This window comes from Chelmon rostratus, chromosome 7 (assembly GCF_017976325.1).
Source record: "Chelmon rostratus isolate fCheRos1 chromosome 7, fCheRos1.pri, whole genome shotgun sequence".
NCBI classification, from domain to species: Eukaryota; Metazoa; Chordata; class Actinopteri; order Chaetodontiformes; family Chaetodontidae; genus Chelmon; species Chelmon rostratus.
The window spans coordinates 6817532-6843069 of record NC_055664.1 but is presented as its reverse complement, the minus strand read 5'-3'; the positions used below and the strand labels follow the sequence as shown (position 1 = coordinate 6843069).

General features: G+C 43.3%; 4 protein-coding genes across 4 annotated transcripts; 2 read left to right on the top strand and 2 right to left on the bottom strand.

Annotated features, from left to right (window-relative positions):
- Window positions 1–423: 423 nt before the first annotated feature.
- On the top strand, window positions 424–4272 carry nudt8 (nudix (nucleoside diphosphate linked moiety X)-type motif 8). The gene is made up of 5 exons (XM_041941091.1): window positions 424–541; window positions 1245–2123; window positions 2204–2336; window positions 3158–3235; window positions 3603–4272. The coding sequence occupies exons 2-5, from the start codon at window positions 1246–1248 to the stop codon at window positions 3786–3788; spliced, it is 1275 nt and encodes a 424-aa protein (XP_041797025.1). The 5' UTR covers window positions 424–541; window position 1245; the 3' UTR covers window positions 3789–4272.
- Window positions 3972–10715, bottom strand: LOC121609448 (membrane frizzled-related protein). The gene is made up of 12 exons (XM_041941090.1): window positions 10662–10715; window positions 9399–9507; window positions 8360–8491; window positions 7687–8191; window positions 7065–7195; window positions 6616–6741; window positions 6475–6551; window positions 6219–6367; window positions 5919–6049; window positions 5559–5693; window positions 5166–5293; window positions 3972–4986 (listed from the first exon to the last, which is right to left on the bottom strand). Exons 1-12 carry the CDS (start codon window positions 10713–10715, stop codon window positions 4762–4764), a joined length of 1902 nt encoding a protein of 633 aa, XP_041797024.1. The 3' UTR covers window positions 3972–4761.
- Window positions 10716–11820: 1105 nt separating this feature from the next.
- On the top strand, window positions 11821–18382 carry si:ch1073-280e3.1 (complement C2). The gene is made up of 19 exons (XM_041941009.1): window positions 11821–11960; window positions 12116–12237; window positions 13130–13277; window positions 13439–13624; window positions 14116–14289; window positions 14464–14562; window positions 14731–14873; window positions 14989–15130; window positions 15256–15390; window positions 15570–15674; window positions 15879–16016; window positions 16187–16281; window positions 16385–16496; window positions 16727–16874; window positions 17110–17183; window positions 17358–17449; window positions 17544–17676; window positions 17757–17806; window positions 17895–18382. The coding sequence occupies exons 1-19, from the start codon at window positions 11912–11914 to the stop codon at window positions 18066–18068; spliced, it is 2319 nt and encodes a 772-aa protein (XP_041796943.1). The 5' UTR covers window positions 11821–11911; the 3' UTR covers window positions 18069–18382.
- Window positions 18101–25519, bottom strand: LOC121609390 (polynucleotide kinase 3'-phosphatase). The gene is made up of 17 exons (XM_041941010.1): window positions 25191–25519; window positions 24104–24150; window positions 23608–23880; window positions 23135–23443; window positions 22564–22643; window positions 22338–22395; window positions 22097–22204; window positions 21938–22009; window positions 21715–21763; window positions 21339–21409; window positions 21093–21185; window positions 20887–20983; window positions 20732–20793; window positions 20352–20461; window positions 19290–19377; window positions 19123–19190; window positions 18101–18823 (listed from the first exon to the last, which is right to left on the bottom strand). Exons 1-17 carry the CDS (start codon window positions 25309–25311, stop codon window positions 18703–18705), a joined length of 1827 nt encoding a protein of 608 aa, XP_041796944.1. The 5' UTR covers window positions 25312–25519; the 3' UTR covers window positions 18101–18702.
- Between the last annotated feature and the right edge of the window lie 19 nt (window positions 25520–25538).

Here is a 25538-nt window from a genome sequence, read left to right as displayed (position 1 = left end):
ACACAGGTTGCGCTCAGGGTGGGGCTGGAAAAACAGGTGGGGTGAGGAGTTTCTCTGGCTTGTGTCACTGGTGTTTCCTAGTTTGTCAAATGATAACAGGTAGACCTCATGAACTAAGCACAACTTAAGGTTAATGTAAAAATCAAGTAATGAACTTTGAATCATATAAGGTTAACAATTTTAGTCAGACAGTGATGCTAGGCTTCTTAGAAACTAAACAATAAAGGTACGTATTTCAGTCTTGGTTAGCTTCATGCAGAGTCAAATGAGGACAGACTGGTTTTGCAAATCTGTGGCTGACTAGTGACGTAAATTGCAAACAATGGGCGAGGGCAATGATTTCATCAGTAAATAATGTAAATATTCTGTCACCCTCTATTCAGTAAATACAAGCTACATGGGAGAGTTTAGAAATTAGTTAGGCGTACTCACAGCGCAGTGAGGGCAACACTGACGCGCATGAAGCTGCCCTGCGCCATTTTGACCACTGGCAGCCGGCTAGCTGGGCGACAGGCCAGCTGCTGTTTATTCAACTTTTAAGGTAACTGTGTTCCGTTATTAAAATGCATTTTAGTCACTGGCGTATGACAGTCATCTCTGTGTGGGACACGTCGACTGCTTGCCACTGTTTTTTTAAAGTTTTAGTGTCGGGATACGACATTAACCTAGCTTTGTTTTTTGCTAGTTTTATGCTAATGTGTTAGCGGGCTAGTTAGCCTGCGCACACTTAGACAGCTGAGCCAAATACGACACTGACGACTACAAAAGCAGCTTCTGATAGTTTTACTTGGAGTGGAGAAGCTACACACCTAATATTTTAACGTAACGTAATTTCTGTTTGTATTGTCAACCCAGCTAAGCTAGCTAACCAGGAGCTGTAGCTAACAAGCCAAAGTTTGACAGTGATGGAAATATTAGATACGCGAGCAAACTTAGGGACTGACAGGTAAACTTTGTTGGTTTATAGACTTGAAGCTAAGATGAAACCAGTTGTCCGGATTCGTTTGAGAGCTATGAGAAACCGCTTATTTCAGCGGTGATTGTTAAGTTTTGGGCAAACCTCTGAATTCAGATCAGCTGGACCTCATTTGACGTTACTCACCAGCTCACCAATATGTAATCACTCCTATTCTGCAGCTGGAGTCAGGTGTGAGGTTGAACTTCACATGCTGCTGTAATTGGCTGATGAGCACAACGAGCCTCATTAAGTGTCTGCCTTTGTATGTTTCTGTTTCCTTTCCTAGGATGTTTAGGGTCCCGCAGATCCTGAGCTGCTCATGTCCCTTAAGGCCACTGTTGCTATTAAGAGAATCCCACCTTGCTGTTTTCTCTGAGCACACTGGTGCTGGATGGCAAGGTGCAAGGTCAGTGAAGGAAAGGAGATATGATGGGATCCATGGAAGTAAGGAGGGATCAACATTGTCTACAGAGACTATATCCTGTTCAACACAGCTGTCTTTATTGAGCCTGGACTGTGATAATCAGCGACTGAGAGAAGCTTCATATCAAAACCTTGTGTCAAAAACCATTTTGCCCAGCCATCATCAACCCCCTCAGGTTTCTGCCTCTCTGAAATGCACTGTGGTTGAAGATCTAGGTCAAAACCTCCAAGCTGTGAGTACTTACCGAGACTGTTTTATCAACACAACTTGCCTTCAACCCTGGAGAAGGCCTTGGGACGTTTGCCAGCCTTCACTCAGTTTCACCAATAAGACTCAGCGTCACCTTCTTCAAAATCATTTGTGTCATAGAGGGCAATTTGTTAGACCCCTCGGCTTGTCGACAGAAACGCCATGGATTTTGAACCACTTTCACAGTAAGCAATCCTCCAGCATCACTTTTCACCAAACCAGAGCTGTTCATCAGGCCGCCTCCCGCGTGGCAGACGCCTGGAGAGGCTGTCTGTCCCCGGAGAATGAAAGCAGATGTCGGCAGAGCCTGAGCCCCAACTTGAAGCTGTACGAGGCGGACAAGGGGAGAAAAGGAGTGAGTCAGAGCCAAGGAAAGAATCAGGCGAAATGGGCGTCAGTCCTGGTGTGTCTCTGCTCTGTTGAGGAGGAGCCGGCGTTTCTCTTCACTCTGCGCTCCAGCATGCTGAAGGGCAGGCACAAGGGAGATGTCAGGTGAGCGGCAGGAAAGAAACAGGCTACGCTGTTAGGTTAAGTAGAGTATTGCATCTGTCCTCATTTCCAATCACCTGTAGCTTTGCAGGAGGAAAGAGTGATCCGTCAGACAGAGATGTGGTGGCCACAGCCTTGAGGGAAGCCAGGGAGGAGCTGGGGCTTAATGTGGCAACAGAGAGGGTCTGGGGCATCATGAAGCCTCTCAGGGACATGGTGAGTGCCAGCACTGTTGTGTCTCAAAGAGTTTGTCATGTGATGAAGGGGTGAGCTGTATGCACTATACGCCCCTTTCATGCACCATGTGGTGAAATTTTATGATTTGATTTTTGAACTTTTACTGTTTTATGAATTTATGGTGGGCATCATGGTGGTACGTCACTGATGGCTTTATGTTGGAGAAACACTACTTTCTTTATTCTTACTTTATTTTGTTTGCTAATTTTTCTTAATCTGTCTTTATATTTACAAGGTTTGTGGTGGTTGGTGGTTATTAAGTCTTAAATAGGGCTGCAAATATCACTATTTTATTTATTGATTTAACCACCAACTTTTTCTTTCAGAATTCAGTCCATAAATGTTAGTGAAAAATAATAAACAGTAAATAATAGATATACTTTATTTATCCCAAGCTGGGAAATTGCAGTAAACGAAACTAAAAAAACACGACGGGAGCTGCTGCTACAGGCTGCCACCTGGAAGCTCATCATAAAGAGATGTTTCATCTCACAAAAATATAGTGTCGATTGATTCCTCGATCAATACATTTTTCCAGCACCAGCCTTAAGTTTGGAACGATCAGGCCCGCACTTCTCTTCATGGCCACTACTATACAGACTCTGCTTTGTCATAAATTTAGGCCAGGGAATAACATATCTACATTAATATTGTCTCATTTGTCACACTAACTATAATTGAAACAAGACTTAACAGTCTGTAATACTGTACTTGTGTAATTTTCAGTGCCTTTAGAAATGTGATGATTTTAAATAATAACCTGTGTCTAATTGTGATGCTGTTTGTGTCTCTCTGACCAGTCGGGGATGATGATTGCTCCTGTGCTGGCCAACCTTGGTCCCCTAGAGGAGTTGTCCTTCAAACCAAACCCTGGAGAGGTGCAGTTATTCCTATTTTCAAGCACTTCCTATATTTTATATCCACTTTAAATGATTTCCATGTGTAGAAAAACTGGACAGTGTTTATATATTAAGTTAGGATTTACACAGTTTATTGAAGTGATTTGTTTTTTCATAAGATATGAGAAGATGGACCAATTTAAAAAAAAAAAAAAAAATGTTTTTGTGGGTGTATGACACATCACAGTCATACTTGGCCCCAATATACACTGGAGTTATATTATGATCACTTTACTTACAGGATCATTTCACTGCTCAGAAGGAAAAAAAAACACACCTCTTTTCAGGTTGTTTTCTATTTAGCCAAAGTTGTAAACTGTGCTTCCTTTGTGTGTTTCCTTCGCAGGTGGAGGAGATTTTCACCCTGTCTTTGTCCCACTTGTGCAACCCTCAGAACCGTGGCTACACGCACTTCCGCACTGGTGACAAGTACGGATACACCCTCCCAGTGTTTCGTAACGGGAAGCATCGAGTTTGGGGCCTGACAGCCGTTGCCCTAGACCACACGCTTAAACTCATTGTCCCTTCTTAGCAGCTAAATCACACCTGCAGAACTAAAGCACAGATATCATATGAGTCAAAGATTTGATTCTGATAAATGTGCAATCAGGCTTTGTGTTGCAAAATCATGTCAGGAAACAGGGTTGGATACAAAATATTTTCATTCACTCGCTCTCATTTATGAAGGTAATTTCCTTTAGGTATCACACTCAGAAGAATTTTTCAGCTTATGCACTTTTTGAGTCTCAGGTGTGTAAGAGTCTCTATTCAATGGATCAGGTGCATGAAGATGATGAGTCACTGACATAACTTCTGCCATGAGGCTTGCATTGCATTTTAACAGGTGGGCTCAGTGAAGCACATCTGCAACAGAGGTCATAATTTCTAGTGTGATTCAACTCATGCCCATTTATTGTCACGCTAGATCAAATCTAGACTGTTATAAACACTGAAATGACAAAAGCACATCATATGGTGTGTTGATGAACAATGCAATAAAGATTGTTTTAAAGGTGTTCTTTCTGTATTCACTCCTGGTGAGATCTGTTCACATGATTCACATCAAAGCAATAAATAGTGCAAAAATTTACAGCAGTTAAATTTCTATTGGAGAGGGAGATTGAAACTTTGCTTTCATTTTGCTTAGTTGATATCTGAATCACACAAAAAACTTGAAAAACCTCTCATCTACATACTTTAAAGCTTTAAAAAATAGCTACTGTGCCACAATTTTCTGCATGCACCACAAGCTTTATAGGCAGCGTTGTGTAATGAGGATTGCAGTCATATTACAAATCAAACTGCTTTCTACACAACACGGCTTTTGAATGCTGTGGACCCTCTGGCCCTGTCCAGAAAAGTAGTCTCCACTTCTGTAACATGCAGACCCTTTGGTCCTGAAACGCTGCTGCAGATCTGGTGTGAAGTGTTCTCTGAAAAAGACGGGGGTGGAGATGATCGTGTCTTACGAACAAAACGATTGAAACTTCAAACTCTTGGAAGCGTCAAGGCAGCGAGCACTCCATGGGGTCCTGTGAGTCGGGCAGGAGGTGGCAGTTGAAAGGCCAGCTGAAGGAGAAGAGATCCAGGGCTTGGCTGCATTGCTGCTCAGCAGAGGAGCAGACTGAGCGGCAGGGCTGGAGGACGCCACCCTGAGGGCTGCACTGGGGCAGAAACATCCCGCACACCAACCTCCGCAAGGGCTCGAAGCACGCCAGCTCCATCAGCACCTGGGCAACAAATTGGAGAAGTGTGAGGTCGAATGTCTAGCTTGAAACAGCTGTACAGTTAAAGGAGGCAGAAGCCATCAGTTCATGCACTGTTCTTTTGTCTTTGTGAGGGACAATTTTTCATCATACAGCAGCAGCAAGAAATTATAGATAATTTAAGTTATGAAAGGAGCTTTTACCCGATACTGTCGCAGGAGTGTGGCAGCTTCTCTCTGATCAGCAATGGACAGCCAGATGTTTGGGAATGAGGTGAGGTTGTAGCTGAGGCCTTGACACATCTCTACTTCAATGAACTCACACGATGAAGCTGCAGGCATGGAGAGAAGACCTCATTACTATTCTTATTTTACATTTAATACTGACTTTCAGAGAACCAGGTCTTCCAGTCTCTATCACACAAAGTAAACTATGATACAAAGAAGGGTTGGGTCATCTCTGTCCTGCTGCTTCTTCTCTTAGGGTTTTTTTTTATTGTATTTTAGAAGTTATTTCAATATCAAAACTCAATACAATACTGCATCTGTGCCTCTCTAATGGGACTCTGATCGAGGTCAGAGATAACAGGGACTTACTGAAAGGAGGATAGGTGGAGTTGCCACAGCCCTGTTCATCTGCTCCGTCAGGGCAGTCGTTCCATCCATCACACAACCACTGCTTCTGAAGACACTCCCCTGTACTGCAGGCAAACTGGCTGGGCCCGCATGTCCCTTTAGATAATGAAGAAAACACACAGGAGAAGGTTATAGACTGCAAAACATGACAGTGTGAAGAGCAAAGGAAGAGGCAAAAAGGAAAAAGGAAAGTACTCCAATAGGAAAGAATTTGGGTCTTTTAAGGACTTTAACAAAGCGTCAGGTATAAAATGACAATTTCTGAAAAGTAAATGTAGGTCAGATTAGATATTAATTAGCCTCACAAAAGCAAGAACTCACTGTCCAGTACAGACACAGCCTGGTAGGTGGCATTGAAGCCGCTGTCGGCCACTCCCTCATCGGCCACAAACACCACTGTCATGTGGGGGCCAGAGGAGGTCAGGTCCGGAGGGAAGGTGGTACCACAAAACCTGATACAGAATTTTGTGGTTATATAAATCACATACAGGAGGACACATGTCCACCCTTATTTACCCTCAACGTACAAGGAAGCGATCTTTGACGCTGCAGCTAGTGTATATTTGAATCCAACATGACATGATGCACACAGTAGAAGATCAAGGCTGTGGTGGATCTCACCTTCCCAGCACTCGTCCAGCTCCTGCATCGACGCTGTCGTGCACCTCCACGTAATCAAACTCACACACATCCTGAGTCTCCAGGCTGAAGTTCCTGAAGCTCAGCGTGATGACGTGACCCTCCTCGACAGATAAATACCACATGCACAACTGACAGAAAACAGGAGAACATGAGATTAGTGAAAAACATAAGATTCACGATGCTGTAAAAGCCAGTTTGGGCTGTGTTTGCCAGTCCACAGTGGTTAAAAACGTACCTGCTGGTGAGGATAAGGCCTGGGATGGTTTGGACTCGACAGGTAACCATACGGCCCGGTCTTCTGCCCGCCACATTCTGTGAAAGAGTTAGGGTTAGGTAGTAGCAAAGTCCAATTTTAACTTTGTGTGCATGCTCTCACCTTTGTGTTTATGGCTGCAGTTTGCCTCATCCGTTTGGTCATGGCAGTTCGGATGGCCGTCGCACACAGACACAGGCAGCAGACAGCGACCACTGTCACACATAAACTCTTCTCTGGAGCAGCTCTCTGAGAAAACACACAGAAGATACACACACAGATGAATGCATACATGAATGACAACTGGCAGGAGGTGTGCATGGCACTCACACCTTTAGCGTTTCCATCACTTTTGGGATTTTACACAGACTTACATTCATTCCTTGAGACTTATCCTAACCCTTACACTAACCTTAACCTAAACCTAAGCCTAACCCTAACCTTAACCCAAGTCTTTACCCTAATATCCTTTACATTATGGGAACTTGTTATGGGAACACAGTCACATTGAGTCCCCACAATGTGACAGTGTAAACAAATTTATGTGAGTAATACACATCCACAATACTGACTGTGTCCAGGCAGTATGGCCTTGTACTGCGCAGTGAATCCGCTGCCTGCGATGCTCCCATCGGAGCGGAAGGTGACCCACACTGTGCTGCTGTTCGTGTTGACTGTTGGTGGTGCCACGTTACCACAGAACCTGCAGGAGGGAAGGGCACACCTTTTAATAATCTTTACCCTTTTTTTTGGATAATCTGCTTTCCCCCCCTCCACATTACAGCTTTGTAGTTGCCACTTGAGTGTAAACTTTGCACTGTAAATTCTTAAAAGGATTTCTTGGGCAAGTTGTGTAACATTATTGGAATTTAGAGTCATGTTACAACACTTTCCATGAATGCAAGTAAGCAAAAAGGTCAAAGTATCCACATGCATTGCAATCTTTCCAAGAACCCTTTAGTACCTAGAAGTAGTCTGCAATTATGCACAGGCCTTTAGTGCCATCTACCAACAACTTAAGGTAATGACATGAGCCCTTGTAATGGTTCCGTAAGGGAGAACGTGTATAGTAATACTGCTTTGAAAAGTTAATTTCACATAATTGACTGATTGAGACCAGCATAGAGGTAAATTTGAGTTGAGTCTCTCATTTCTATGTATTTGACTCATAAAGATAGCTTGGGTCTGACCGACCTGGTGACCACAGAGTTATGCTCTATCTGCTCCTGCACCTCAAGCCAGTCAAACAGACAGGGAGACGGTCCCTCTACAGTCAGAGAGGACACGTGGATCTGGATCACGGAGGGCGGTGGGACTCGGAGCACCCACACACACAGCAAGTTGGGGGGGTAGGAGCCGGGGTGGTTGGGAGAACTGAAGCTGCCCTCTGGGTCAGTCAAAACCCCTCCACAACCTGAGAGAAAGGAAAGGAATGCCTTGTTACAGTTACACAAAAAGAAAGGTGCCAAAATTTTTAGTTCATGTATATGAAAATTGGAATATAAATGACCATTTTGCCTATATCTCTTACGTGTTTCAGATGGTGGGCTCCGAGCAGGCTGTGGTGCAGTTGTACTGTCCAGCTGACTTCTGTTGGCAGAGATTGTGGGTAAAGTATGGGACACTCCATTCCCTGCACTCAGCAGGTCTGGGGGGCTGGTGGACAACAATTGCTCCTCCACTGCCTGGCCTTTAATCTCTAAACCATGGGCAGAAAACAAAGACACAGGATGAAATTTGCATGAAAGCACACATAGAAGGACAGCTGTAAGTACGGAACCTGAATTTATAAATGCACCTGATCTGAAATAGCGCCTTCAAATCAGTTTTAGGTATTTATTTTTCATTGTGATCTGCAATGACTCACGTGTGAGGAGGAGAGCGAGGGCCAATCCGAGAGCCGCCAGCAGGAGCAGGGCGGCAGCAGAGATCACCACCACCCCCCAGCCACAACCCGGGGCCCTCAGACGCATCACACACACCCCAAACACACCCCAGCCTAGGTCTGGATGACAGGACAGGACAGGACAGGACAGGGGAGATCTTTCTGCTGGCTTATAAAATGTTATTTAGACGTTATTCTCCCCTCCTATTTCATTGAACAACTAATTGGTATTAAATGGCATCATATGTTATGTGTCGCTTTAAATCAAATTCTGCAAAGCTTGGAGTAAACTTGCTCCCATGACAGCAATTGCTTCCCTGTCACAAGTTACAACAAAACAGGAGCTAAAATTAAACTACTGGACTCTGCCTCATTTTGCAACCAGAAAAAATACTGCAGTCATTGTTAAATTCAATCTGATCAGTGTCGTTTTCAAAAATGTAATTACTCTCACAAATGTGTGTTTTTTTATTTAAAGGGGTACCCCAGTGATTCAGTGTTTCATTTCCCTTCCATAAAGTTCTTTGACTTACGAGAGACAGACAACGCAGCAGAAGCCGAGATGCTTTTAGTTCCTAGTATGGATCGAACCGAAAACACAGGATCCCATGTTTCAAACAATGCAAATAAGTACCATCTTTCATTAGACTGTCACTGCCTCGTAAACATGCACGTCTTTCAAACTCTACACCTCTAGTTTTTAAGACAGGCTTCCTGTAGTTTCCAAATCTGTCAACCCTGATGACATCACTGTGACATCATCGGGTTATCGTCTCTTTCTTAGAAGGCTTGTTCAGTAGTAGGACCGGTGATGTCAAGTGAACTGATCTTTGACATGTAGAACTGGTAGATTGCACTTTTAATCCTTGCTTACAGTCAACCATAATAACTGTGTTGTACACATGCTTCCTTACTGTCCCTCAAGAGAACTGGACTCACAGGCAGCAGAGGCGAAGTGATGCAATAGTGGCACCAATCCAAAACACACATACAGTTCAAGCAAGCTGATTGGTTGACTCACGAGCTGCTGGCGGTTTGATTGGCTCTGGGGTGGACGAGGATGTCCGGAATCCCTCCACCCTCTCCTCTCGCTCCCCCTCCAGCTCAAAGGCAGGGTTGCAGAACACATTCTAAGGGAAAGCAGAACAGGAAGAAGTGGCAACTATCAATTTAAAAAAGCAAGAATAAATACATTCTTAATTGTTCAAATGTAAAACTGAATCCATAAGCAATGAAACACATGTTTACTCATTTGAACATGCTCAGGGCTTTTGCTGCTAGTTTTACACCGTCTGGTATGACCAGCAGCTTGTGGTTTCTACTGTTAGCTAATGTTAGCAACCTTTACATAGATAATGCTGTATAATGGACATAACTGTGTCAGTTTGCTAACTTTAGCAACATTAGCATTCATTTGGAGTTGTGTGTTTAACCACCTGGTGAATCTAGGTCCAATATTCACATGTTTTAGCCCTATGTTTGGTCTCTACCATCTCCTGAGGGAAATATCTGGTTCTTTAAATGTTAAATGCTCTACTATGTTCCAGATCGTGTACAGAGGGTTTTTAAAGCTTTTCGAATAAAAACAATAAACTGTTGCCAAAAACCACACAATGAGAGCGGTGAGAGTGAACCAACACAGTAAAGTTGTGGGCTGGACACCTAAACAATGAGCAGAAACTTGATATGAGCTGCAGATTCAGGAGATAATTCTCTTGAGGTTCACCACTACAAGCAACATCTTTCACATTGTCACATTGATTTCAAATTCACGTTGTCTTTTGATACGTGGTTATTAGAAAAATATTCATTCTAGCCATTTCAAAACAAGTGACTGAAGCTAATCTTGGGAAATCCAAGGAAATCCAATGCTATCTTTGTACAGGCCTTATTGCTTCTAACCCGTACAGTACTGATACATTTACACTATTAATGCACAAATGAGTGACAAATGTAGGTTTCTGAGAATAACACCTGCTCCAAATCACACAGCTAAGAAGCTAAGATTGCACAATGAAACACAGCATTTGCGAACAGTACACAAATAGAACTGGCATAGCAGGGACGTGAGGCTTGAAATTAAGTACTGGCAAAGAACAATCCCCAGTCAAGAGGAAGTACCTTTAAACTTGATGTCAGATATATACATAGCCAGCTATGCAGAAAAAATGTCTCTTTGCTGATGACCATTGACTCCTGCAACAGGTCTCAATACCTCTGTGACATTTCCCTCTATACAGCACCTTCATTAAAAGCCATCGTCCATCTCATCATCGTCACTCACCTTATAAATATCAGAAGAGTCCGAGTACACTGTAACGTGGCTGAGGTCAGACATCTTTAGCCCGCTGTCACCCTTTCAGTGCTCCTCTTCTTCAAAGAGCCTGATGTTGTGGCAAACACATCAGTGGAGACATTGTTGAGATAGCTGTTTCTACATGAGGCAATGTTAAAGATGTTTTCCTTGCTTTTCTTAACATTGTTCACTTTTTGCTCCCAAAGTCAACTTCCGCCTAACTGTAGTAACTTCACTCCTCCAGCACAGCAGAACCCTTTGTTGGACATCCATCAACGTAATCCACATAAAAATGGAAAAAATGCCATTCGCAGCAAAGAATCCTCAAATTCAAAAATCATGATAGATCAAAATATCAAAACAACCATGTTTGCTGCTTCTGTTCTCTTACTGCTCTCTGTTTTAGCAGCATCTATTTTTATGGTGCGTGAGTGGATACAAAAGAGTTTTAGAAACTCCTTCGCAGTGCTGAACAAAGCCGAGTCAGCTGAGAGGACTGAGCCCCTGCAGGAGGAGGTGGAGGACAGGGAAGGGGGGACAGAGTGAGGATCGAGGTGGAGGTGGGGGTCCCTGTTAAATCTCTATAATCCCCATAATGATCTTTTAAGCTCCTAAAATGTTTCATTCACATGCACGCCCGCATGCCCAAACCTGAGCGAGCAGGTGCACAACACGCAAAAGCTAACACATGTGAGCACTACACAACGCTTGAAACTCCAAAACACTGGCACAGAGACAGTCTGAGCCATTTAGCAATGATTCTGGGTAATTATACATCAAAACAACAGCAGTGCAGGGGAGAGGTTTGGTTTGGGAATGGTGAAAAATAGCGAAGAATGCTAAAGAGATTCTGAGATTTGACAATGCATGAATTGCCCAAAGCTGGCTCACGGCATTGCAGTTCAGTGTCATAATAGATTTTTATTTTAAAGCTTTAGAGCAGCTTTCGTGAGGCCACTCTTGGCTTCGAATGAATAAGTAATGTATAAATGTCACCAAAAGAAATCCTACTTCACAGAACACTAAAAAACAAGAGAAAAAACGAGCCCAACCAAAAACGAAAGTTTGAGCCCAAATCTGTGCTCTGTCCTAAATTGCTCAATTCCTCCTTCCCTGTTTGGTGCTGCTGTGTTAATGGGTAATCAGTCATCAAATAAAGCAGCTGACTGCAGGTCAATCCAGACACTCTCGCTGTGGTTTCTGTCACTCAAAGACAAAAACACCACTGATACAGAGTCATGTATATGCTGCTACTATGGCTCCTGCTCTTCATCTCTGTCCAGGAGGGTGAGCATTTTAATATCGTGTTGCACTTACTTTACATTTGAGTGTGATTATGTCAGCTTTACATCGATCCATATGGTGTCTGTGCACCCCTTTTGCTTGAGCGTGCATGAACAGATGTATTCTTATCACCAACAATTTTAATGTTTGTGCCGCAGCGTCCCTGCAGGACTACGAATACAAAGAATACAATTATGAGGATGAAGCATACCAGGACCCACAGCCTCTGAACTGCTCAACCACGGAGAGCATCAAAAACGGACATGTCACCTACTCACAGGTAAAAATAACACACTGACATTCAAGCTGAATGATTAGTTGATTAATCGATTAGTCGGTCGACACAAACTTTAACTGTTTTTCAAAAAGCAGCAAACATTCTTTGTTTCCAGCTTCTCCAATTTAAAGATTTGCTCCTTTTCTCTCTTTTACCATGTTAAGTTGAACACCTTTTTGGTTTTTGGATTGTTGGTTGATTGATTGACTTGATTGAATGGGAATTTTTTAGGTTTTTTTTCTGCTGTTTAAAAGACCAATCAATAATAATCATGACTGGGAAGTTAGTTGTTAGCTGTACACATTTTTAATTTACATCATTCAAGATGGGTAGCGGAGGTAAAATGTCCAAAAATTTGCCTCTTTTAGAGTGCACTTTTTTAGAACTCTGCTGCCTTGATGTACTTTTTTCGTATGTTATAAAGATGAATTTAACAGGCTAATAAAAGAAATGTAAAACATTGCAATACAGAGGTTACAAGGTCTTTATCACACAGGATAACATGGACAAAAAAGTGGAAAAATTAATAAAAGTAAATATATTAAGACACAGTATGTCAGACAGAATGATAAAACAGCAAAGTTAAATGTAAAACCATTAAAAACATGCAATAAATAAATCAATGTTTTAATTGATTTTTTAAATTGTTTTTTGAATTTATATAAAAATGGTACAAATGATGGAATATGTTAGAAATAATGACAAAATTAGTGTATTTCCGTATGATTCATGCAAGTAAAAGTTAAGAGCAATTTTCTGGTCATTTTCTGACCATGACAAAAAAAGAAAAAGGAAGTGGAAGGTCTTGAAAATGAAACTTACCAAGCATCCCCTTACTGGAAAGCTTCATGTTACGTAATTTAGCTCCAGAAGCGGCCATGTGTTCCCTCTACAGGGAGGGCTGGAGGGCAGTGTGCTGACCTATCACTGCAGCCCGGGCCAGTACCCTTTCCCTGTCAGCTCCAGGCTCTGCAGTGCTGATGGGGAGTGGTCGCCCATGAGATTAGCCAATGGCAGACAGGCGTCACGAGCCACATGCAAAGGTAATGTTGATGGTGATGCATTCAGTATCTCTCGTGTTCATAATTGCTGAGCTTTTTTTCTGGAAGTACTGCTCTCTTTTCATCCTTCCCTTCTTTCCTGCATCCTCTTCTCCTCATTCTTCATCCTCCTTTCCGTCCCCCCAAATCTCTCCCGCTCCCAGACATGTTGTGTCCGGCTCAGATCCAGCTGGATCATGGTGACTTCTGGCCCAGGGACCAGTGGTTTCGTGTTGGGGTGACGCAGAGCTTCTCTTGCCATGAAGGGTTCACCCTGTACGGGTCAGCCCAGAGGAACTGCACCCTCTCTGGGACATGGACAGGGACCACTCCTGTCTGTGACAACCATGGTGAGGACGGACAGCATGTTAAAGCATAAATTATGTATACGATTATGTATTTTCTCCTCTTTTTAACCAGAGCAATTGTAAATAACAGAATATCCACTTACATGAGGTCTTTAGCACAGTTCATCAGGTGTGTTAGAGCCTATGGCAGCCACTAAGCACATACTTATTGAGGCTTACACTGTAAAGCAGCTTTTGATGAATACATATAAATGATCCCCGTCAACAGATTTGAGTTTTGTATAGTAGGTCACTGTGTTTACTGTGACACAAAACACGTCACTCACAAAATCTTGATTGCTCTTCTTGACTTTCCGATTCGGCGTTTTAAGACACACGTATGCCTACAATGTGTTTTTGATGTCTTAAAATGCCTTTGTGCACCATTTTAAAGTACTACATAACATTTTGCAAATAATATTCTACACTGAACATTTTTGCAAACGCACAGATGCTAATATCCTTAAAAAACAAGACGTTTTTATATCTTGCAGCTGACGACTGTAATGACCCAGGAATCCCACCAGGGGCCCAGAGGTCAGCAGGCCAGTTTCACAAAGGACAAAAGGTGATCTACTGGTGTCAGGCTGGTCTGGATCTGCTTGGGTCGGCTGAAAGGGTTTGCCTGGAGAACAGGGAGTGGAGCGGTTCAGCACCACGGTGCCAAGGTGCCGATTGACAATTTTCAGCATATACAATAAGTGCACGGTTGCATTTTGGTGTTTGTCCTTAAAAGCAACAAAAGATTCTACCAGCAGCAATTGAGCATCAGTGCAGTGCCAGAACAGCACAGAATACTATGATAAAACATCTATGTGTGATGTCTTTGTGCTTTGCTGCAGGACCGCATACCTTCGACTCCCCTAGCGACGTGGCAGCAGCCATGGCAGGGTCACTTGCAGGAGTCATGGATGTGCTCTCACCAGACTCCAAAAAGAAAGGTGTCTATAATTTGTATCTGTGTCATCAACATATTGACTGTGTTGCAGCACAGACATGGAATTTTAAGTGCATGTAGTATGTAAACTTGTTAAAGAAATGGTCAGAGCAATAGAGGAATATAAGGAGAGCAACACTGCAACAAAAAGTACTTCGTGTGTGTGTGTAAGATGGAAGGATGTCCTTTGGCCGAACCGTCCGTGTGGCTGAAGGCAGCCGTCTGAACATCTACATTTTACTGGACACATCAGGAAGCATCAGGAAGCAGGACTATGAATTATCCAGGGATGCCACCATTGCTCTTATTAGAAAGGTCTGTGCCAAAAACAACAACAAAAAAAGATTTGTTCACGTTGGTCTGCCAGTTTGTCTGCCATCTTACCTCAGTGGGTGTGAAACTTACCTGTCCTCTTCATTTTCACCTCTAGTTGGACAGCTACGAGGTGCAGCTCAAGTTCCACGTGTTGTCGTTCGCCAGCGAGGCTAAAGACATTGTAGACATCAGAGAGTCGGATATAAGTGGTAGCATCGAAGATGTCATATGGAATCTGAGGGAGTTCGACTACCATAGTAAGACAGCTCGGCTCTTTAAATCATTCTACTCATTCCTTTAATGACCATAAATTTCTGTCTCCTGCACCATGATCTCAATTTATTTTCAAACCATTCCATCTTTTGCATTCGTCCATCTGCAGGCCATGGGCGTAAGACAGGCACCAACCTCCATGCTGCCCTGCACCGTGTCAGCGAGGTGATCAACTTCTTCAAGCAAAACAGTGCCAAGAACCATTTTAATGAGACTCAGAACATCATCATCATAGAGACAGACGGTAAAGACACAGGGAATGTTTCACAAATTCACGCTGAAACAGCATCTGTTGAGCGTCTCCAGCTCATAAAGATCTTTTACAGCCCATTAGAGCTCTTTTAGTATCAGAAAATGGAACATCAGAGGAGCCTTGTCTTCATATTCAGCCTTCATTCCCTCTTCATGTCTTTCTGCCGGCAGGTTACTCCAACACTGGCACCAAGCCTCAGATTGCCCTGGCCCAGATCCGGAATCTGCTGGGCTACCACCCCACATCCCACGATCACACAGATGAGACAATGCTGGGTATCATGATTAAGAAATAGGATTAAATCTTCAAATACACTGTGTAGAGTGCACATTTACATACTCTACTGACATGTATGAATTACTTTCACTGACTCTAACAGCTCCTACGTCACCAAAATCTCAAACAATCAGGCCTGCACAGCATTTGTTTTGTGTTTAATGTGTGTCTACACAGTATGAGTTTTATGTGTATGTTTACAGATGTCTATGTGTTCGGTGTTGGGGACCAAGTGAAGAAAGATCAGCTGAACGCCTTAGCCTCAAAGAAACGTGGCGAGAAGCACGTCTTCATTCTGAGAGACTTCCAAACACTGGGAGAGGTGTTCAACACCATGATTAGTAAGTAGGAGGTCGCTCTCGGCTCTAAGGCACAAAACCTTGTGTGTTTTCTGATTTCAGCTGGCCGTGTGTCAGCAGAAAAGTTTTTTTTAACTTCCTTCAGAATAGCTGGTTTTTCAGTGTGAGCCTGAAGTATATTGATTAAAAAAGGTTCATGTGTCATAACTCAGGTGACAAGAGTGTGACGATGTGTGGGGTAGCTCAGGAAGATCAGGACGAGCTCACAGGAGTCTACACCAAACCCTGGCACGTCGCTGTGGCATCGGTGAGAGCAACCGAGATCACCATGGAGACATCCCACCGACCCACACATCTGTTTGATATTTTAGAGTGGCTTTTTCACACATCAGCGCTTCCCTCCCTTCTAGTCTATGCCGTGTTTTGGATCCATTGTGAGCCAGAACTGGGTGCTGACAGCTGCTCACTGCTTTGCCAGAGCGAGCACAGACAAAGTCTCTCAGCAGGTGGAAATAATACACGGTCAGTGTCGGTACAGGAAAACATTTTGGAGGCTGAGATTCGCGTAAAAGAAAAACAGCTAGAATGGCATGAAAAGAAACAAAACTGGTGTATTGGGTCAGGACTTGCTTTGGGATCAAAAGCTTGGCGGTCATTTGATGACTTTGGGTGTTGACATTGATATGCCTGCTTGCAGACTTATTCAACTTTATTCAACTTAATTAGCTAAAGTTAGGTTTTTTTGTCCTCAGGTGAGGGCCTCGTGGTTGCCAAGCAGGTGATCATCCACCCAAATTACAACATCAAAGCACTCAAACACAGAAATGTGTCTGAGTTCTACGACTACGACGTAGCTCTGGTGCAGGTGAACAAGAGTATCCCGCTCTCCTGGAAAGCCAGGTAAGACAACTCAAGGAAATGATGCCACCAGGGATACATATGTGCTAAACCTAAAGGTACTGATTTCACTCAAGAAGAAGTGAAAACAGCTGACATTTTGTTCGGAAAAAGCTGCACATGGGCAATATATCACATATCAACCCTTGTGTGCTTTAGAAAAGGTGAAAATGAATGCAACTAACATAAAATGCTTGAGTATCAGTGTTGAGCGTGTGCATACTGTGTCATACAACAGACCGATCTGCTTGCCATGTACCGTGCCAGGCAGCCGAGCCATGAAGAGAGTCAACGCTACCTGTCAGCAGCACCGTATGCCGCATTTTGATCTTTACACTCTGCAAAAGCTTTCAAATTATTAAGAGTATGCCCGGACTATAGCCATATTTTCCCTGCTAACTCAGCGAAAATAAAATATCACGACATAGAATAAAAACCCCAAATCCGTTTTCATGTATTCCTAGTAAAATCAGTGTGTGTATACAGGGGAGGAACTTCTACCACACAAGGAGACCTCTGCCTTTTTCATCCATAAGAACTCCAAACGCAAAGAAACACATATTCACACAGACAGTCAGGTGAGTGACTGGATTTTCAGACTGTGGGCTGCTGCTACTCAGTAATGTGGAAGAAATAGATGCTTCCTTCTAAAAACTAATTTGCTGTCTGCAGAGGCCTAGCTGTGTTGAGAAGGCGATGCTAACACTCAAAGAGCCCACCAATGTGACTTTGGATGAGTATGTGCCTGACAGATTCCTCTGCTCCGGGGGATCCACAGGATACCAGGACGCTATCACCTGTAAAGGTGTGGACTCTGCGCTCAGTGTATCAAAGCCACCACCGTTTGACCGACGCTTAGTTATATGTTGTCTCTTTTTTGTATAGGTGACTCTGGTGGATCCCTGTTTCTGCAAAAAAGAAAGCGCTACTTTCAGGTAGGCAAGTTTCCCGCTTAAAAAAAATCCTCATTCCACACGGTGAAATCCGCACGACACGGACATTTCTCCCGCTTTCATCTCCAAGGTGGGAGTAGTGAGCTGGGGCACCGTGAACGTATGCGACCCACTCAGCTCACCTCGGGGAAGGCACAGCAGTGACAGGCCGCCTCCTGATGCTCGAGACTTTCACATCGACCTGTTCAAGATAATGCCGTGGCTGAAACAGCACCTGGGTGAGGAGATCCAGTTCCTCTCCTGAAAACACCTAGAATCAAGAAGCTGAGGTCTGTTTGGATGAAGCCATAATAACGCAATGCAGAATTTAATAGCGCTTTCCAAAGTTTTATTGTCAGAGCGAATAATATTGATTTTTATAACAGAGGTGCATTAAACTCACTTATAAATGAAGATGTTTAGTTAACAAAACTCAAACACAATGTAAAAAAAAAAATCCTTCTTGTTTTCACACTGTATTCTTTTCAAACTCAACAAATATAACGCATGTATAACCAGTTCCTGTGCAACATATACCAGAAATGTATGTATGCATTCATATAAATACGCTGAACCGTTGAACACTGCTTGAATGATTCATTGCTGCAAGTCTAGTTAACATCATTAGTCTTAGTTTGTAGCTAGAGGCCATTAGCCATGCAGTATGCACATAAGCTACGACATACAAACACTGCACAGATGACAGTGGAGAGCCAATACACCAGACAGTCCATCAGCTGTTACCAGAAAAACATGTCGCCGTCTGCTGACTAACTGTTCTGTGACCGTTACTTGTTGCTTGGATCTCACACCTCAGCTGCTTCACTGGCTGTCATCTGTATTTTTGCCGTGCCAGTGTGACCGTGAAAGTCAGAGGTGTCAGAAAGCCAGCTGTCCAATCAGCCCTCAGAAAACTGCCGGAACAGGGTTTCTGATTGGCTGTCTTTGAATTTTGGGACAAAGTTGATCTGGAGAATCTCAGAGAATCCTTCAGCGAGAGCAGGAGCCACGAAGTGTTTCCTGTCCAGAGAGAGAGAGACAGATTAGACTGGTTAGTACCAGAGCTATTGCTACTAAGCATATTTATTACCAGTATTTAAAAAAAAAACACACCATGTCAGACTTTCATTTTAACATAGTAACAAGATGACACAATTTTTTTTTTAATGTATCAAAACTGAAAACTAAAATAACTAAGTTGGTGCATTTTGTTGCATTTTGTCAAGTTCTGTGCACACTCTGTTTGGGCTTTTTGACACAAGAAACAAATATGCTTCACAACTGGAAAGAGTGTGAGAAGAATGGTTACTCTTTCTTACTTGTAGCTGTGGAAAACCATGTCATTGACCTTGGCGTGTTTGCTGTCCGATGGAGCCATCTCTCGGAACTGGGAACAAATTAACACATTAAAAAAAACATAAAAACACCAGTCAGGATAAAACCAAACAGGGGGTTAAGAGAGTCAGTGTGGAGAGGTGAGTCATACTCTGTTGTTGTGTTTGGCTTGTTCCAGAGAGGCTGAGAAGTGGAAACAGCGACAGGGCACTCCCGCGGCCTTGGCCACATCCACATAGCTGGAAAGTACACACAGAACATTGCTTAAACAAACAGAGAAAAATAAATGCACATACAATCAGGAGGCTGCGATGGTTGTACATTCATACCACAAAATACAGCAACAGCAGCATCCACAGTATACACATTATCAAATGCACCCATTTCATAGGATTCCTCTGGAAGAAGGCTATAACTGTGGCAATGAAGGAACCATGGAGCCCTATAATGAGTGAATCAGATTAAAGTGGTACAAATGGGGCTGACATGGGCCCAAAATATTCCCCGGCACTTAACCAAGACAACCCTGTGCTGGAAATGTGCATGCAATATTTAAAACTGTCATTGAAAGTGCTAGATGTTAAAATTAGTTCAAGAAAGCAACTTTCATTTTGAAGATTAATAACTGTAATAAGATGCAGTGGTGGTAAAATAAGGTAAACTTTGTTTTAGTACTGTTCACACACACCAGCTACATTTAAGCCTACAACTAACAGATTTGGTTACTCAGTAACAGTAATTTTATTATGAAATCTGAGAATTGTATTACAGTAATGTCACCCTGACCAATACCTATGTATTAAACACAGCCATTTGGATCATAGACATACCACATAGTCACAGGCAGTTTTTCCCTCTAATAAGCGTGCTGTGTTAATGTGTTAATTTGTCCTTAGCGGACAAAAGTGGAATACAGCACTGAACTCTGCTGCTGTGACCCACTGAAGCTATTCTACTGAGCTAATAGTGAGCTTCAATCACTCCTGCCAGGTGTTCAGTCTAAAAATAGTTTTGAGTCACCATGCCATTCTTGGCATGGTGCCACAATCCCAGAACTCATCATCCATCAGACAAGTGGCTAAGATCAGAACTTGCCGCATGTAGTAACCAAACATCTCCATCCTGCCCGTACCCCAGTCAGGTGGATCCTGAGCATATATGCACACTTAAACACACAAGAACACACACACATACTGACACAGTTGTGCTTTACCGTTTGCGAGACTCTGGGTCTGGGTTAGTGTTGTCTACGGCGACGCTGCGGCCCTCCTTCAGAGCGCGCTCGGATGCCGACACGCAGCTCTGCCACGAACCGAGCGTGTCCTGATGCAAACCCAAAACATGAAAGGTCGGTCACATTGTTTCAGGGAGGAACCAGTAATATATGTTTGGGGAATAATAACAAGAATCACAAGCATCATGTTTGTCATTAGTACAACAATAAATCTTTAAAACAGCTACAAACTTATGCATCAAATATAAAGCGCAGCAAACATCAAAATGAAACATCTTGTTGTATATAAACCAAACTGTTCTGTGTGCATTTCAAACTGGAGCCTTGTTGGCTGAGCCCTGTGCATTAAATCCACTCACCCTGTTGACATAGACATAACCTTTTGGAATGATGTGGGTGTGGAAGAAGGTGGATTTACCCGCTGTGGAGAAAGACAGGAGGTGAAACCAGATCAGAATGGTGTCGCTGGAAGAATAGATCAGAAATGCGTGGTATACCGTCGATTTTTTCTTACATGCAGGGAAACCGACTGCAACAATGACTTCTGTCTTGCTGGTGGTGAGAGAGGCAGACGGTGGGTCGTAAAGCGTTGCAGTGCAGTCAATCTTCCTCTAGAAGTGCAGATAAAGAAAAACGCTAACTGAAACAGACCAAACCTGCTCATGTATTCTTACACACACACAAAAAACAGTCAACAGACAGTATGTTCATTGAACTCACAGGGTCAAACTTAGGCAGGCTGTAGGGGGCGCTCTTCCAGCCCAGGAAGTACTCCTCTGGAGTGTAGAACTGCAACCCAATGTTCAGAGCAAACTACAAAAAAAAGAGGGACGACAGCAGCTGTAACGGTAATAATATATATATATACACACACAAGAGTACACACAACAAGTCAAGGCAGAAGGAGGAAGAGGAGTGGCACAAAGTGGTTAAATAATCAAACAGAGGAAAAATCTTTGATATTACCAGTCGGTCACTGCTGGAGAAATCCTTCTTCTTCCTCCCTGGAGCCCAGTTCTCCGGCCTACCTGCAGCATCTGTGCGCAAAGGTAAAGTCAGAAGCTGTGTGTGCATGTTCATGTGTGTGCGCTTTTGGACTTCTGACCTTCTGGACATCAAATGTTCTTCCTAAGACTTGCAAAATTCTTGTGAATTTTTTAATTTTTGTTGCAGTTCGGGTAGTAAGTGGACTGACCACGGTGAAGTTTTTGGTTCAAGGAAAAGGACTGAATGTGTGTGTATGAGTGCATCTCTGCAACACCACATGAGATAATTGAGAGCACATAGCCACCTGTAAGTATGGCATGTTTATCACTATGGCAACATACCCAGCCTCACTCACCTCCTACATATAAACTCTGTGTCTGGTCAACAGTCACCCCATCATTTGCCTGAGCAGGAAACACACATGCAAATACATTTACAGTTTAAACTACTGTACCATAAACTGTTGAATGTCAACTCTGCAAATATGTCAGTGAATAATGCTGTGAGGAACGATCAAAGGGCTGATTCAGTGCACAGTAATACATATTGTTCTGTCTTGTGGGTGTGTGTCCAGTTACCTTCTCACACAGGTGATTCCACATTCCCATCACTGGTTTCCTGTAGATGCCAGGACCAGTTGCTACAAACACCTGAAACACACCCAGGGAGGGGATACAAACATCAGCCTTTTGTGGAATAATCAGGAGAGACAATAGTCGACCTACAACACGACCAACCTGCACGGGGAGCTGCAGTGTGGCGAGGATGTCCTCCACTTTAGACTTAAAGACTTCTGGTCTCAGTTTGCCTTTAGCGATCCCCATCTGGTTGGTGAAGAACACCACCTGTAGGATGGAAGCAAGGGTACAACTCAGACATCCAGTGATAAACCCTTAAATTCAGTCATATTAAACTGCCTTTGATCTTGCAAATTTCACTAGATAATATTAACAACTGTTGCATTTAGCTCCTTCCCACCTTGTATCCTTTCTTGAGCAAGCTGGCCAGCCTTGGCTGAATCTCAGGGTACAGAATCCTGGTGATTAAACACAAAGACAATTACAACAAACCATGTACATGTGAAGTGCAATCTATATAAGCGTCTGGAAACACACATCTGAAAAACAGAGAGTGACAGTGATAAAGCACATCTCTTAGCTTTGGCAAACGATTTAAAAGGGAAATTTCAAGAGTGCAGGCGTACTTCCAGTCGTCTGGTGCGGTGGGAAACACTTTGCCAGACTTTGTGGTGATGATGCAACCGTCAATGTCAAAGCCAGCAATCTGGAGCGGATGAAAAGAAGAGGACATGTTGAGGCAGTTGCTTACTAGCCAACACCTTGCTAAGTGGTGCATAACACTCACAACTCCAAATCAGGGATGACACCTCTAATCCTAGATTCCATGTGATATCAGTAAACCCCGACACAGCAGTTTTGTGTTAATATCAAAATAAAACCTGGTAGCACGGGTCTAAATGTCTTGGTTTTTCTGACCATGAGTTCAGAACCCAAAGATATTCACCCGACAATGGGTGAATATCTTTGGGGAAAAGATGATGAAACCTCAGGCTCTCAACTGAAGGTTGGGGCTGCTTTTCACATAAGACACTGGCAGCATCTGTTATCATTTATGCAATTAAAAATATTTTATTGCCTAAATTAAAATCCATTTAACCAGATAATTTCGTTTGAAACAATTAAGTTGCAAAATCAAGCTGCCCACCACAACACTGTGCAACTCACAGGAAAAAAATGAACAAATAAAGTTCCCACCTTGTCACTTCCTTTGACACCAGCAGCAGTGTAAAGCAACAGGTTGCCAATCTGCTGCCAGCTGCTCTTTAAACAGCCTTTTGAGGACGAGGAAGATGATGAAGAAGACGAGGGCTGGGTGCGGTTACTCCTCTCTGTCATAGTCTCTGCCAACTCTTGCAGCTGCTTGAGCTTCTCTTCTGCCAGTCTTTCCTCCTCCTCCTCCTCCTCCTCCTCTTCCTTCGTCCGTCTATCTGAGGCCCCCTCATCTCGTCTTTGGCGCTTCACCGCAGGATGACCCCTGTCTGGGCTCAGCTGTCTTTTAGATGGCTAAACAGAAAAATAAAAAATACACTGTCTCCATTTTCAGTTGTTCAATTCAAGCTTTTCTTGATGAATATTATCTGAAGCAAATATATGAAGCAAATAAGATACACAAAATAATACACCATATGGGTTTTAACTCAATGAACAAACAGTGCCAAATGTGTTACCTTCATGGGAGATGTAGAGAAGAAATCCTTGATACTGCGCTTGGGGTTTGGACTGGACTGTGCCTCTTTCCCGTTTCTTCCCCCCTTTGTCTTATCTGTGGCTTTCAGTCTTTTCTGCCCAGCGCTGGAGGCTGCTCCGTTTGAGCTCAGGGAGTAGTGCAGTTTAAATGGATGGTTCTGGTTCACCAGGTAGAGGGTGCCTCCGTGGGTGAGTTTACCAGACTGTCCCCGGCCGAGCTGCTCACCGTCCAGGAAGCTGGAATTTGGACCCAGCTATGGAAGAAAATAGGACATGTATGGACATTGGACTGCAGCATTTTTACAGTTACAGTCTTTGGGATGTTAGATAACCAGGGCGGGTCTTGGTAGTAAAGAGAAAGGTGCAGCACCATCAGACATGATGTCAAAATATTATCTCTCTCTCTCGTAATGTTTGTCTTTCAAGTCTTAGTTTCACAGGGAGGCTAATCTGTGGCTTCAGTGTTTGTTTTCATACCTGAGTAACAACCACATCCTGGTCTGCATAGCGAGCCACCACCTTCACTGAAACAAACACAGGGATTATTACCACCGTTGCAGACACATGCGCACACACATTTCTGCATGTACCCCTGAAACAATTAGTCGGCTGATCTGCAACTATTTTGATGATTAAATAATGGTTTAAGTCACTTTTTAAGCAATAATGCAAAAACAGGAAGTTTTCATGTGCCAGCTCAGGCTTTCCTAAAATGTTCACTGCTTTCTGACATTTTACAGAGTGGAGGGCTAATCAAGAAAACAGTCGCCAGCAGGTCATGAGGGTCATACACCCTCAGTTTGTCTTGGTTTGGCCTTGTGTCCATCAAAAAATGACATGGCTCCATGTCCAGCTGATGTGACAGTTATCTCCTCTGCCTCCATCCTGTCAAATACGGTTTTGGGACAACAGTGTCTTTGTCCACAGTCTAGACTCTTATTGGGCGACATCAGCTGAAACTCTGCACACACAGTCTAACAGTAGTGGGCTCGATTTCAAGCCAGCCACGACTTGCTGAAAATCTGGGCTATTTGTGACGATAGTTTGACACAAACGTATTAGACTTTATCGAACCCATCCTGATGGACCAGTCTGCAAAGCTGTGACAGCATGAACTTCTGAGAGGAGAAGGTGGATTGAGTTGAGGTAAGAAAGTCTGATAAATCAGGGAACGAAAGAGAATCAACATATTGCTCGTATATCGGGTGCATAATGAGCATTACAGCATAATATCTGTAACAATAGTGTTACCAATGAATTAGGCCTCTTTTGTGAAATAAACAGCTTTTGTTAAGTGGCCTTGCCCCTAAAATGATACTGAAAATAACTGCAGCCCTATATTCATTAAGTATGCACAACTACTGTGGCCTACAAGGACTGTGTGTCTATATATCAGTTATGATGAATGTGTGTGCGTTTGAATCCTCAAAGGGCACGAGCCAAATAGCTGACGCACATTTTGCAAACTACGAGGGTCTCGCGGCAAATTCGGCATTGAATGACCCGCGCGTGCAGCACCATGAAAACCACCAATTTACATTGTCTGCGTGGAACTTTTCCTCACCCTGGTGCCTGGAGCATTTCTTGTCGGTGACACCGGTGTCCGGACCTCGGCCCAGAATCACCGCTCGCCCGTTCTCCAGAGAGACCCGAACTCCAGAGTCACTAACCAGCGTACACGACATCTGAGCGAGCTGGACTCAGCGAGACTGCTTTGCTTTGAGTCTTGTGACGTGTTCGTGAACGACTTGTTTCATGAAAGTAAGAACCGAAACACGGAAATAAAATACTTATCTTGGGAGTGAGGCTGCGTATGTATTTTGCATGTCACGTTACTACCACAACTTCTTTGTTAGTTGGTTGTTGAAGTGCGGTAAGCGTAAAACAAACCGGAGCGGGCTTGTTTTGCAGC